At 36.9% G+C, this 14513-nt stretch overlaps 1 protein-coding gene across 1 annotated transcript in view; it reads right to left on the bottom strand.

The window, feature by feature from the left end:
- LOC120754219 (mucin-5AC-like) overlaps positions 1-3953 on the bottom strand; it is a 47738-nt gene extending 43785 nt beyond the window's left edge. The window contains 3 exon segments of the mRNA XM_058421056.1: positions 922-981; positions 1889-1960; positions 3841-3953. Coding sequence (XP_058277039.1) covers positions 922-981; positions 1889-1960; positions 3841-3913 — 205 coding nt within the window. The 5' untranslated portion in view covers positions 3914-3953.
- Between the last annotated feature and the right edge of the window lie 10560 nt (positions 3954-14513).

The raw sequence follows: 14513 nt of genomic DNA, 5'->3' as shown, positions 1-14513 counted from the left end.
TGTAATACCCTCCCCTTGTAGATGTTTTAACCTTCCTGATTCTTTCACCAGTCTCTGTCCAAAAAGCTCATTATTTTCTGTTTCGCCAAGCTATTTGTCATAAGTTATTTATTTACTTAAGTTGCTTTTTGTGCTTAATCAGTTTTCATAAGGATGTAGGCCCCAGGAACAAGAGAGACCTCTTGGGTCACTAGATCCAGTGCTCTAGTTCTGATGACTTCCCTATCCTATAAATCCTTTTCTAAACGTAAATGTATGGAGGCCTAAAGTTTTACCATAAAACCATTTTTAAGCTACTTTTAAACTAGCTGATACTCCTCCTTGGGAAGGCCACTCATAACCACAACCTATGAATGGCCGGAAGACTTTAGTCAACATCTTCCAAAACATATTCCCATCCCTTGTGTGCCTGGTTGCTCTTGTGCCAAAATTACGCTTCACCTTGAAGGGGTTCTACCCCCCTGCCCATTATAGAAATCTCTTCTTTCTTTTCAGTCTTCCTTTCTTTGCAAGCATTCTCTCCAATACCCCTCATTATCTTCCCAATCCTTTTCCACATTTACACTCAGCCTGCTTGAATTGTACTCTATTCCCTAGATAAGGTGTCTTGGCAGTTTTCAGCACACTACTATTTTCCTCTCTTTACTGGAAATATATATAATACTAGGGAAAAACATTTACAACATGTATGCAGATATATATATATATATATATATATTTTTTTTTTTACAGCTGCATTTAAAAAATGAGGCAAAGCACCAGATTCACAGATTATCCACATTACCTAATGAATTAATTTTCCATTATTTTTTTATGATGCTAAAGAACCTTACACAATTCATTGATTTTTTTCAGTCACTCCATGCTCTTTGTCATTAACAAGAGCACAGATATCTGAGCCATGGCATTTGCTCAACTCACCCTTTACTTTCAGTGTGTTTTGCAAAGGTGGAATGATTGTCAGTCCTTGGGATTTCAAAGCTGGTCGAAAAGAGAAAGGAGAAAAATCTTTAATCTTTTTTGAAATCCTAAAACATGGGTTGAGATCACCTAGTCTTTAGTGATTAATATTTCCTACAACTATTTACGCTCTAGGGGAAAGTTTCCAAAAGGTTTTATTGGTGGTTTTTACACAATGCTTGGTGTTCTGTCTTCCTATAAATTTCAATGACAGCTAAACTGCACAGACTATAGTACTTTCTTCCATCATTTGTTCAAGACTCCCATCTGATGCTAACCCTGATACTCTGAACTCAAAAACAGCAAAATGATCCTCAGAGCACTCTATTATAATAGTGATTAAAACAGCTATTTTTAAATAATCTGTGGCACACATTTTGCAGGGCAGACTTAATGATCAATTATTTCAGCCAGTCATCACTAATACACCCAATCAGCTTTGGATCCTTCCACACTTATTTTGCGCTGTCTAGTTATGTGTCAAGCATAATCTTGTAGTACTTAATTATTCTAATGTTTAAAGTAGTTACAGTTTTCTTATTCTCTTGTGAGTGATGCAGTCATCTTGACAGTGTAAAAAAATGTGCCTTTTATTGCCTACTATCAAGTGCCTTGGTGATATATATGTAAACACACACCTCTTCTGAAAATATACTTTTAGATATAAGTTATGTACCTTTCGTGAAGTTAAAGATTAGATAACTGTATCATATCAGTAGAGCAAATCCACTGGGCAAGATCTCAGAGGAAGTTCCCAAGCTTAGAGCAGTCAGGCATGGGCTGAAAACTGGATATATTGTACAGAGGACTTCTCTTTTAATGTGTGTGGTATATTTTAGATAGGAATCAAAATATTCTAGTAATCTTACTATTTATCCCCTTTATTTAGAAAAAAGCCTTAGAAAGAGATCAGCATAAAAATACCTACAATTTTGTCGCTGCAGGAGAGATGGAGAGACATACTCTGACTTTGTTGGTTGTTCACCACCCTGGGCTTGAACTGCATCAAGAACAGCAAAGGAAATGTGAATGTCTAATTTTCTTGAGTTCCCTCATAATGTCTCAATTATATCTGTTTAAACATGCAACACTCAGTATATCAAAAATCATCAAAGATATGTTTATGTACAGGAGGTCAGAAATGCATCAGGGCCCATGCTACATGCATATGTGATGACCAACACCACTCCTTCAACCTTTTCCTTTTTTTTTTTTTTTTTTTTTTTTTTGGCTAATAAATTACTATAGGGAAGCCCTCAAAAACATGCCTGTGGTGATTTGAGCAGGCCTTATTCTGTCACAGTATACCCCTGGATTCCCTTGTCAGCTTTTCAGATAAAGGACCTAAATTTCTTAGATTTTTTTATCACTCTGTGCTTTCAGCATCAGTTAAACATTTTTTTTCCTAGCTAGATGGCTTTAAAATAAGTCCCTTTTGTACAGGAAGAATTCACTTTAGGGTTAGAGTATTGATCTTTGTCAAAGCCAAAGTTACTCTGTATTTTACAGTTTGAACACTCTTTATAATAAGCCACAGAAGGAAAATAAATGCAAAAGCCACACCACACAGAAGGAATAGGTCTTTCCAGTAGATACATTCGTGCCTGTTGATTTTGTCCCAAAGCAAAGAACCCATTTTTCATTCCATTCCACCACAGCACCAGAATAGGAACACATATATTATCCACAGGGGCCAGAAGGGCTTTCAATGCACAGTTTAATGAGAGCTCATCAGAGGGCAGGTTGAGGTGAAGACTGTTGTGGCCAGAGGAAACTGCAAGGGCAGGTTCACCCCCTGCTGCACTTCACAAGGGAAGTCTGGAGCTAGGACCACTAGAGGGGCTAAGGCTGAAAGCAGAGCTGTAGGGAGCCTGGAAGTGCCCTCCTGGGGAAAGAGCTGGGGGTGAAGATGTGGGTCCCCCATTCAGTGCTTCTGGGCTTCTTCAGTGCCCAGCCTCAGAGGGCTTTTTGCTTTGCTCCCCATGCACTGTGTGGCTCTGTCGCGTGCCACACGCGCTGCAGATCCCTGCTGCCGCTGCATGTTGTGCTCATGCTACAGCTAGTCCTGTCATGGGCTGTTCTTTAACACTACCACTTCTTAACATAAGTTACCATGGAACTACCTAGGAGTTGGAAAAATATGAAATCAAACAATAGGATTTGCACTTGAGATCAAAATGCATTTAAAACTAACACTGTTGTTACTTTAAACTTAAAGGAAAATTATCAAGTGAAAAAAGAAAGAAAAAAAATATATCCATCCATCTGTGACTATTAAGTGCCCTCAGAGTATAAGAGTCCCATTTGTTTTCAGCCTATTGCAAACCAACCCTGTGTGCTAAGCTTTTAAGCAACCTCATAAGTAGGACTAAACTAATTTTTAAAATCTATTGCCTGATGATTTTCAAGCAAAATCCTCCTTTTTTTCAATGCTCTATCATCACTTGATAAACAGAGTCTTTAACAATTCATGCAGATATATTCCTCAACTGATTTGTTCCTTTCCAGAGGTAAGGCACCTTTTGGTTTGTACCTTTAGAAATGCTATACCACCTTGAAGTGGATATTGAAAGCTAAATGCAAATCTTGAGGCATTTTTGTAGAAATGTAAGTTCTGAGGGAGTTCCACTCAATGCAGTGGAACTGTTCCAGATTTCAACTGGAGAATAAAAGGACAAGAGTTTCAAAAGAGTTACTTTTCTCTTCATAGGAAGGGAAGTATTTTAAGCAGAAAATACAATCTTGCATGAAGGTAACAGGTTCATTAACTTCACAAAGCCAAGGGGAAAAAAAAAAAAAACAACCCAACAACTTCAAACTCCAAAGCAAGTTATAAATTCTTTAAAACAGTAAAAATTCCAAGCAAGTGAACCTTCCTACCTTTGATCTGTGTGAAGACCAGGGCTAGTATTGATATCCATAGTGGTATTCGTGTCCCACCACCTTTACCCATCTTCTGGAAGCCCGGTAGAAACTACCGAACTACCTGCCTCTGAGGAAATACCTGTCTGTTCCCAAGTCTTATATAGTGAGAGAGTAGAATTTGGCTCAGTTCCCAGACTGTTTCACAAGGCTCCTAAAAGGTGGGGCTTCAGACATTTTCGTTTTCCTTTGCAGGTGCAGAGGTAAATAGAGGATGCTCTGACTTTCCCTCAGCTATTTACACTCTAGGAGGAGTCTTCTTTCCATAGGTATTTTTGATGAAATGTCAAGAAGTGAGCAAGAAGAATTTTTGCTTAGGCTTAGCCTTCCCAAATTTTTATTGTGAGATAAAGACTATTTAAGAGACTTCTGGGTGACTTCTGAGCAGGAAGTTTGAGTGAATTATTTCACTTTTTTGTTTTTTATTTTTCTCCTTAGGGCAAGTGATGATAATTAGCTTCTCAAAAAAACCCAAAGAAGTTCCACCTGATACAATTTTTTTAAATGAGTTTGCACCTGTCTATGTAGCTACTTTGCTTGTGAAAATGAAGAAATCAAATGCCATTTAAAGTCAGAAGTTATCCTGCTGGCCAGGCACAACACAGCTGCTCACAACAAGAATCCTTCTGTATTGGCAAGTCAGTAATATGGCCCTTTCCTTAAGGGACTCCTCACATGGGCAATTTTAGGGTTATTTCTGCTGCTTCCCTTCTAAGTAATCATGATTTCTTAAACATTAGTTGGATTCTACCAATGATTTAAAAAAAAAAAAGAAATCCATGTGATTTCTAACCCTAGAGACATTAAAAGACAGATATGCAAGAATATATTTTGGAATATTCCTTATTTTAGGAGCAATAATAGAGTGGAGAATGCTTTCTGAGTATGTTAAAATAGTGATTTACTATTTTTTTTTTACTAGCTATTTTTGTATTTTACTAGGTATATTACTTTGGGAAATTAACCTTTTGTAGTGTTTTACCCTGGGGCATGGAAAAACACAGTCTTTCATTAAGAGAGCAGATCCCATAATCCCACATAATCCACAGTTCCTGCAAAGCAAAAAGTACCGGGATTGTGTCCATATTCTTTGGAGTCATAACTATGTCTAAAAGGGAATGAAGTTTAGCCATTAGGGAGGGACATTAGAGGAGCATTGAAAAGGTAGTGAAATGCTCATTTAGGTTGCCTAGGTATACTGTCCAATTTCCATTACTAGGTTAGTAAAACACCTACATGAGAATGGTCTAAATGCTGTTGGTACTGCTCTGGGGCAAGGGAACGAACTAAATGTCCATTTGAAATTCTCTCAAATATTATTTTCTATCATGTTTTATGAAAAATTATCATGGAATCATAGAATCCTACAATGGTTTGAGTTGGAAGGGACCTTAAAGATCATCCAGTTCCAACCCCCTGCCGTGGACAGGGACAACTTCCACTAGACCAGGTTGCTCAGAGCTCCATCAAACCTGGTCTTTGACACTTCCAGGGAATGGATCATCCATTACTTCTTTGGGCAACCTGTTCCAGTGTTTCTCTTACCTCACAGAAATTAATTTCTTCCTAATATCTAATAAAAATCTACTTTCTGTTAGATTTGAGGAAGTAACTTCAACACTAACAGAGAAATAAAAGGTGCAATTTTTTACCTAAGCAGCAAACAAAAGCAAGAAAATATACTAGCTGTCGTGAACATTTTAGGAGTACAACTCTTTAAATAAAGGTGATACAACAAAATTTAATTGGAAGAGGAAAAGAATTGTTCAGTCATGAGTTATACCTTTGGCAACTTCATTGATGTGTAAGTCTGTAGAATTTACCTTAGCATTATTTAACAAGGAAAGGAAGATGTCTACAAGATATTTGTATATACAAATATATGTGCAGTGAAAATTTAAGGAAGTATCATTATCTCTAACGGTCATTATCAGAGCTCCAGGATGAAGAGCTAGAAAAAATTTTAAAAAATTAATGGATTAAAATGATACATAATTAAAGTAATGATAAAATAGTATGATAAACTCAGGTGGGTGACACACATAAACTTATTAAGCGATTATGTTGGCTTGAAGAAAAATATACTTTATGAATCATTGTGTTACTTACCACTAGAAATCAATTCATAATCAACAGTTGCTATGCTGTGGTTTCCTATACATTTCCTGCATGTTCAGGGAAGCACTGTGGTCTCTGAGACATCCCAGTCTGATCATCATAAATTAGGCTGAAACTGGTTTATTGTTCAGTTTAACCCCTTTAACTGAGCATTAAGGCACCATCAGAAGTGATTCCTTATAAATTTGCAAATCTCATATATGTCATGAATCAACTATCCTGACACTGCTAAGTGGTTAATTCATTGACTATGGCATATGATAATGTGTGAGACTTAAAAAAAAAAATCTCAAATATTTATGATAAATTGATTTAGTAGCATTATTAATTATTCAAAGAAATAATTCCTCTTCAAATTGTGTTTCATCTCCATCCACTCAATAGACATACACGTGACATGGGAATGTATATTTTAAAAATTAGTTGGGAGTAACATGTCTGATTTTTGTACCTCATGATCAAATCCATACAATTGACTGCATAAATGTAAATATTCATGTTAGAAGAATTTATTGATGTACCTATTTTTAGGGGTTTTGACAGAAAACATAAGATTTTGCCATTGCATTTGATCTGAAACCCCTGACATTTCTTTCTATAGTTTCTCTTCTTTTTTGATGGGATCATATTCCTGCTCTCTGCATCTGCAATATTAAATTGAATTAAATATTTCAGTAAAAGGCCTATTAGCATTTTCAGATCCATTCTTTTTAACCCTATGTGATCAAATGCTACATGGTGGTGATGTTATTTACACATCTTACTCATGATTTCTGAGTCTCCTTCTTCATAAAATAAAATGAGACTATCATATCTTATCTTCAAGATACTCACTGCAGAATGCAAATAAAATGTGATAGTGAACTTGGTTAACTTTTGGGTGCAATAATGACTGAAACCAGTGTCTCCATTTGTAGTTAAAGAAGGATGAATTCATAGAGACATGCAAAACATTGTCTAGTCCACCTAGTGCCGTATTGGGCATTTCAAGGGAAGGAGGAAAACGAATACAATTGACAGAAATTACAGCACTTCCTCTGTGTGAGTGCTAAAATGCAAGTTAACAAGAAGCTGCCTGCTGGACTTTTCTCTGGCTGGTCATTTGGCCACTTCTGAAGCCATGTTTAAGCTCCAGAGTGATGCTGGGACACTTAGCATTGAATTCAGCTGAAGTACCATTCTTATTACCCCTGAATTTTGACCTGTGAAAATTCAAATGCATGATTTTTATCTGAAAGCTCCTATGGAAAAGTGAGGTAACTGATCAATTTCAGCTTAAAAGTTGTTTGTTAACATTATAGTTGTTCTCTTACTTATGTGAAGATGAATCACATTTCCAAAAGCTGCAATAAGTATGTCATAGCATGATACAATATAGTCTATCTAAAGTAAAGCTATAGTTAAAAACAAGAATAGTGATACAACTCATTTTATGTTTTTTACTAGATCTTAGTCAAACACAGAGCCGTTAGCCAAAACTCATTAATTGAAAATCAAATCACATTATAACTGATATTTTAAGCCATTTCATTAATGTGAGTAGTTCTCCTTCTGTCTTTTAGTGTGTGCATTGTAGAGGAGCAATACGTAATGCTTTAACCTCCATTGCAATCTTTGTGTTTTACTACAAAACAAGTAATACATAACTTGATTAGGATCTTTTTCTGGTCTGTTCATTTCAAAGTTTGAACTGCCATTTAGAAGAACCCAAGCAAAGCATAACTTTTTAAATCAGGAACTGGAGACTGACTAGCTGCAACATGGGAGGCTGGTTAACACCAATATGACTAGGAAGTCAAATACATTGAGTATAATATCTCTCATTTAACAGTTAGCCTCTGGGAAGCAAATCCATCAGAGAACACCTAAGAGTACTGTATTAAGACATTCCCTCTATGGGAAGTTAGTAAAGATCCTGTGCAGAGTTAATAAAGGAGAAACAGCGTGCACACAGTACCATGAGAAGTACGAACATGGGGGCCAGAGCAGGGTTTCCATGTTGTCTGAACATGTCCAGGATATCTCTGTGTATAAAGGGGATAAACACTTAAGCCTCTTTACAGTTTGTAAACACAGACACCACAACCGTGCATGCCAGTATTTGCAATTGGTGTTATAGACTAAAAAATTGATGTACACACACATACTGGAAGGCATATTTACCTTGTGCAGTGGTGCGTGTTGCAGAGATCCCTCTGCTAGCAGCCGCCAAGGTAAATTCATAATAGGAAATACTGTCACTGCATCGACATGAAGTTGCACCTGAGAGAATTTGCTTTCCTCTGAGGTACTGACACTGCAGCATTGTGTTTGGGATCAACACTCTGCCTAGAGCTATGCAATGCCATGGGGCCATTGCAGCACTGTGTAAAGCCAGCTGATACCTGGGGTCTGTCATGCAGTGTCTTACTGACCCAAATCAAAAATCAGTCTTTAGAAGCAATTGGTGTTTGCAGGCGCAGAGGGATAAATGGTACAACTAGTCAAAAAGTGGGTGAAATGGAGGGTTATGCTGAGCAGTATCTATAAACCCTCAAAAGAACCTGTTGGTGATGCACAAGTTGAAAAAAATCTGCGTTAATATACTCTGGTGGACACAATTCTGCTGAATGACACTTTGTTTGTTTGTAATAATACGAACCACAGACTGTGTATCAGTGGACATAGATATGTATCTATACTATTACCACTAGCAAGTTTTGTCAGAAGTTCTGTTGTTGGTGATTCTTGAGTATACTCCCTTATCTTAAACCAGTAGCAGACTTTTTTATTAAAAAAAAAAAAAAAAAAAAAAAAAGCCAAAACAAACAAACAAACACTAAACAGCATCATGGAGGATATAATTAAAATATAATTAAATGCATACAAGCAAGGACAAACATGGAAAAAGAAACAAAATCCTTTGGTCCATGTATTATTTAAGATTCAGAGCAATTAACTAAATTATAGAAGTGATACAAAAGTTAGCAGAGGTCTCTTTAGTATTTCAGTTCAAATATTGCCATACACATTATTAATTTAAGCTTCTGTCATCCTTCTTGAAGGGAGAACATATTGCATGGGGGTATCTGTGTATGTGTGTTCAATCTCTATTGTAAAGCTATTATAAAGTAACTTTTAAAAGTCCTTTTCTATATTCAGCATTTCAGTTAACAAACCTTGATTCACAAACCAAAAATTGTACAGCATAAAGACTTAAACTAATGGAAGCTGTTGAAAAAAATGCAGCGAGGTACAAATTGGCCACAAATTAATTTCATTTGGAAATTTAGCTAAGGTTTATAAGCATCAAAGGACTGCTATAATTTCGTTAAGACCTTATTGCAGTAGCAGGGATAAGAATCATAATCACTTTGGAGACAAACCCAATGCTCACTTATGTAGTTATTAATATGAGGGTTTACTGTATTCATATTTTTTATCTATTGTTTTATTGTTATTTTAGTATTTTTTAATGAGAGCTTGTATTTTTTTTCATAATGTATTATTAAGTTTGCCATGTCAAAACACTAGGTGGTATTGATGTTAAGATATCAGTGCAGTTCCATGAGATTTTAAATTACATGGGTGAAATGCTATGTTTCTTAGAGCATTCTTGCTTTTTTAGACAGAGCTTAGATAATGAATGTCTTTTCTTGTTCAATTATTGTTACTGTGTGTTATTCAATCCTCACTGAATACAATCAGCAGTTTCCTCAGTTACTTTTCTGTGTTGCCCATCACTGGAGTCCCTGAGAAGTTCATCAATAGTAGTGTGTTTTGAAAATATATTTTTAAGTACATGGGATGTATTATCTTTTTTTTAACGTATTGCTAAATACGTTAAATACATAGTAATTTTGGGGGGCAAATGGTCTAAAACCCCTAAGATTAATTTTCAAATTACTGAACTTTGTTTTGGTAGTTGCATGTTTAGTATGTCATCTTCAGATAGAACTGTGAAGGTCCTACAGTTGCAGCTGAGATGTTGAAGTGTCCAGCACAGAATCTAGAAGAAAAAAAAAATCAAGTGTGAAAATTCCAGTTTAAATTAATATGCGCAGCATCAAAACTATTCAAAATAAGGGAGTATTTTAATCCATTTCGACATGGTGACATCTGTGTGTCATTTTCACTCTGCAATGGCCAAATTGTCCAGTGAGAGAGGACGGTGGACAACCATCATGCTCAGAGTGTGCCCTCACTGAACCTCGAATCCGGGTTCAGCTCCCTGCAGCAGGTGTCTGATGTGCACACAGTCCAGTGGAGAGCAGCAGGATCCAATCACAGACTCAGGGTTGTGCAATCCTGCCTACGCACAAAGATGGCACATTGCGACTTCTGATAGCCTGCACTCCCTGCTCACGTAAGTAACCCTTCCTTGGTGAGTCTGAGGAGGGAGAGGAGAGCTACTCATGAGAATTCTCATGGGCTCTCTGTTGTAAGTTATCACAGATCATGGGGTTTAGATATATTCTCTAAATATGCATCATGGAGGTGACTAATTGGTCTTGCATGGTTTGCTAAGCTGAGCTGTCAGACTCCTTATCATTTTGCAGTGCTGAAGAATGATATAAAACAAGAATGCTGTCAAACTTGAGCAGCTAGATTTGTACTGTATTGAACATCCAACACGTCAGTGGATGAATTGTCTGTTGACCTTTTTATAGGCAGTTTTTGGTTTTATTGATCTGAAAACTATGAAAATCCTTATCTGCTTTGGTAGGTTGCTCTAAATGGCAGAAAACTGATGCTGCATGTTCATGTTTTGAAAGTAAGAATTCTATGGAACTTTCTTAGCATGACCTGAAATGACTTGCAGAGTTAGGGATGAACAGATCATTCTGCTCTTTTCTGTTGCCATCATCAAGCAAATTTTATCCATGGCAGTTTGACTGTCAGTCTTCAGTAGGAGATTGATGTTGTAAGCTAGTAGTAATTGTTGCAGATGGTGTCTAATTTTGAATGTGCATCTCTAACTCTTCACCTCCTATGAGTGCTAACAATATTTCTGATGAAATGAAGGTAGTCTGAATTATTAGTAATAAATTGAACAGAGAGAATCATACGAAGATTTCAGATCTGAAACCAATTTTTGTGAGCTGCTGATTAGGAAAGTAAGCAAGCACACTGCCTATAGTCATGCTAGATGTGACATTCTGTGTATGGTTAGTTCTAATGTATGCTTATGAGCTGATGCCTTTATAAAAATAGGGAGTAGAAGAGCTATGATTCCTCTTATACAACACAATAAAGCACATATATATCTTGTTTATATTGCTCTTAATAATTTAGGAATGTTGTTAAAATTTCTGGAAAGAATTGTGGACACTGTAGGTAGAAAATACTGCACGAGATCAATTAAAATAGGCAGTAATGAATGCATCAAATGCAGATCTGAACTGAGCAGCTTACAATCTCTATGCAGTGGATGCTGAAGAGATTTGAAGAAAGCTTGTCCATTGTTGAACTAATTACATGATCATGGAAATGCAAAAAATAAAATATTTCTGTAAAAAGCTGACTCTTTTGGAAATTGGAGGTCAAGCAGGGGTTCTTATTGAAATTTATCTTAGATTAATATTGACACAAAGGGCTGTCTTCCATTATTAGCCTTATCAATGCAATAACTTTTTTGATAGAGAAAATATTGCCATGAACGAGGAGATTTTTTTTCCTGTCTTCACAAGAATAAACAAATAAATTATTCTCTACAATCTAAGAAGAAATAGAAAAGTTTGACATGTTTCATAGCAGGCAGTGGGCTCTTAAGCCTTCTGAAACAAACACAATCCAGAAGGCCGTTCATCTCCATTTTGTGTTTCTGTCCAACAAGAAGAGAAACAGGAAAAGTAAGTTTGCTTTTATGGTGTGGATCCTGCAGTTTTGGAACTCCTTTGTATACTCATTTGTTCTCTCTGAATCATTCTTGCAAACAGGTGGGGAGCGCTTTCTTTCCTTGCAGGTTTTGGATTGAATTCAAGGCTCCAGGAAACCCAAGTCTCTTACGCTGGTGAATTTCAAAGCAGTTCAGCATAACTCAGTTGGGCTGCACAGAAGGAAACCAGCAAGTCCCATGCTTTGGCAAGAGTATTCCAAATACAACATTTCTTGACTCAAAGACTGTAAATCGTCAGGCGATCACTTTTGTTGAATCAGACTCCCTTATATCCCAGACTGTACTCTCATACACATTTTATCCAGTACTTTTTTTCAGGTAACCTGCCAATTTACATTTAGGACAAATCATTTAGGCAAACATCCCTTCTTGGCTCAGAGATTCCCAGTGATAGAGAATTGCCTGCATCTGTTGAAAAGCTGTTTTTGTTGTTATATACTCAACATTGCTAGATGACAGTCTTCCTTTTCTAAGGGAATAATCAAGGGGGGAAAGCCTACACTGCATACATCAGCAGCTGGAGGCTTTCCCAGCTGAACACTAAGTTGGTTTGCTGAAATATTTATGTCAAAATTTGGTTAAAATCAGTTTGACAGCCTTATTTTTTCATGCTTAGTTTCATTTCCAAGGAAATCAGTCCACTTTTATCCCACACAAGCGAAGGTGGATCAGATCAAGAAAGAATATTGATTGCAGGTGAAGAAAGCAAGAGAGACCTTTCACTGTGTTAGGAATTGTTTGGGTTTTATGTAGCCACATTGGAGATGTACAAGAGTCACTTCAGCCTGTTCTCTGGGTTCTGTGGTGTACTTAAGTTTTGCTGCATATCAAAAGGTTTAAATGACTTACTTCTTTTATGATTTGTATAACACTTAGTAAGTACTGAGCGGTTTGTGCACGTTATGGCTTGAAGCTCCATCAAGCTAGACTCTCATTTGAACCAACTTGTCATGGGTCCCATTAATTCATTACACTTACACTGATTAGGGTGGCTGAGTAAATACAACATGCAATGTTGTAATCAATAATGTGAAATCACTTTCCCCTCTAGCGGTTCCAAGCCGAATTGATAAGTATCATAAGAGTTTGTAAAAAAAATTTTTGTACATTTTCTCTCATGTAACATTATAATAACCTAGATTCTTCAGTAGTAAAAAGAGGTTCCAGTTTATCTGACCTATAAAATCTTGATATTCAATTGAACTTTTTCTACTGAAGGATTCCTTTGCAGACAATCACAAAACTTACTATGTTGTTTTCAAAGCGGAGGCTTTTCTCAGTGTACTCTCAACTCTTATGGAAGTAATGATTATCTCTGTGTTGTGCAATCCACTAAATTCAGTGGTCCCAGGAGATGATCCGCCTTGACACCTTGATAAGCAATGTACAGTTTGACAATCTGCTCTAACAGAAGCTAGGGAGAGATTCCTTGGGTTTAGAATTTGCATTGTTTTAACTTCTAAAGAGATAAAAGCAGGCTTGTGGGTCAGTTTCTTTTTCTTTCTTTATTTTCTATTTAGGTATATGTGTGTTTTAAGTAAAAATGAGTATGTCTTAGGGTCCGACTTTAGAAGTTTAAAAATCAGAAAAATTGAAGGGATGATGGTTTGTGCTGGTTCCCACATTGGTAAATAAAGGGATAGGGTAGAAATGCCTGAAAAAGCAGGTCAGAGCCAGAACTATACATGAATAGGTAAATAAAATGGGTCTAAAGACACGTTCCCTGTATAAAGAGCAAAGACTGTTTTACACTATGCAGTTACAACATGTAAGATTAGCCAGGACAAATCCTATTAAAATCTTAAATACACAACAAGCCTAGCCACTTTCTAGAGCAGTGTATAACAAAGCTCAGTATTTAATAACAATGTCAGGTTAAGTGCTAAGAAAGGGTGGAGTCCAGGGCTATGGTGTTGGTGAGGATTTTAAGTGCCCGCAGACTATGCACAAGTTCAATCGCTCCTGCCTTTGCCATTCCCTGAAAACAAGGCATTTAAAACTCAGAGCCACATTTCATAGTGTGAAAACTATTTGTTGAAACACTGAAAGTCAGAAACAATGCTTTTGTTGGCAGCCTTCTTGACATATGCTTATTCAATGCAGGGAAAAAACAGTGAGATACAGAGCACTGGAGAAATGGCTCCAGACAGATCTCCTTTGTATTACTACTTCTCTTTATTCCAGTAACTACAAAGAATAAAATTACTCATAATGGAAGTGCCACCACACTGTGCCCTGGTGGGTGTGCAGAGAATCTTCTCGTCCCCCTCTCATGGGAATGTTGGGAGATTAAGAAGGAAAAGTGGAAGGAATGGTAACTGTAGGTAGTGTGCTGTACAGTGGTAATGCTGCATCTTAAAATCTGGTCACAAATCCCAAACCACATTTGCTTACAGCTCACCGTTTCTTGAAGGCATTGCAACTCTGGTTAAAGTGAGCTAAAAGAAAAATGAAATTGAGAGGGGCTGGGCTGAGCAGGACAGACTGCTTCCTTCATGTGTCACTACTATCCTCTGCAAGATCACTGACCTTAAAGAGAAGGTTTACCCTCTACAGTGAATAATGTCTTTCGAGAGTTTTGCAGCTATCCTGATTATTGCCAATTGGTCCTTACATTCTCAACACCTGGAGTCTG

Source organism: Hirundo rustica, chromosome 6 (genome assembly GCF_015227805.2).
Source record: "Hirundo rustica isolate bHirRus1 chromosome 6, bHirRus1.pri.v3, whole genome shotgun sequence".
Taxonomy (NCBI): domain Eukaryota; kingdom Metazoa; phylum Chordata; class Aves; order Passeriformes; family Hirundinidae; genus Hirundo; species Hirundo rustica.
The sequence above is the reverse complement of the archived record's forward strand: the minus strand, read 5'-3'. Positions and strand labels throughout refer to the sequence as shown.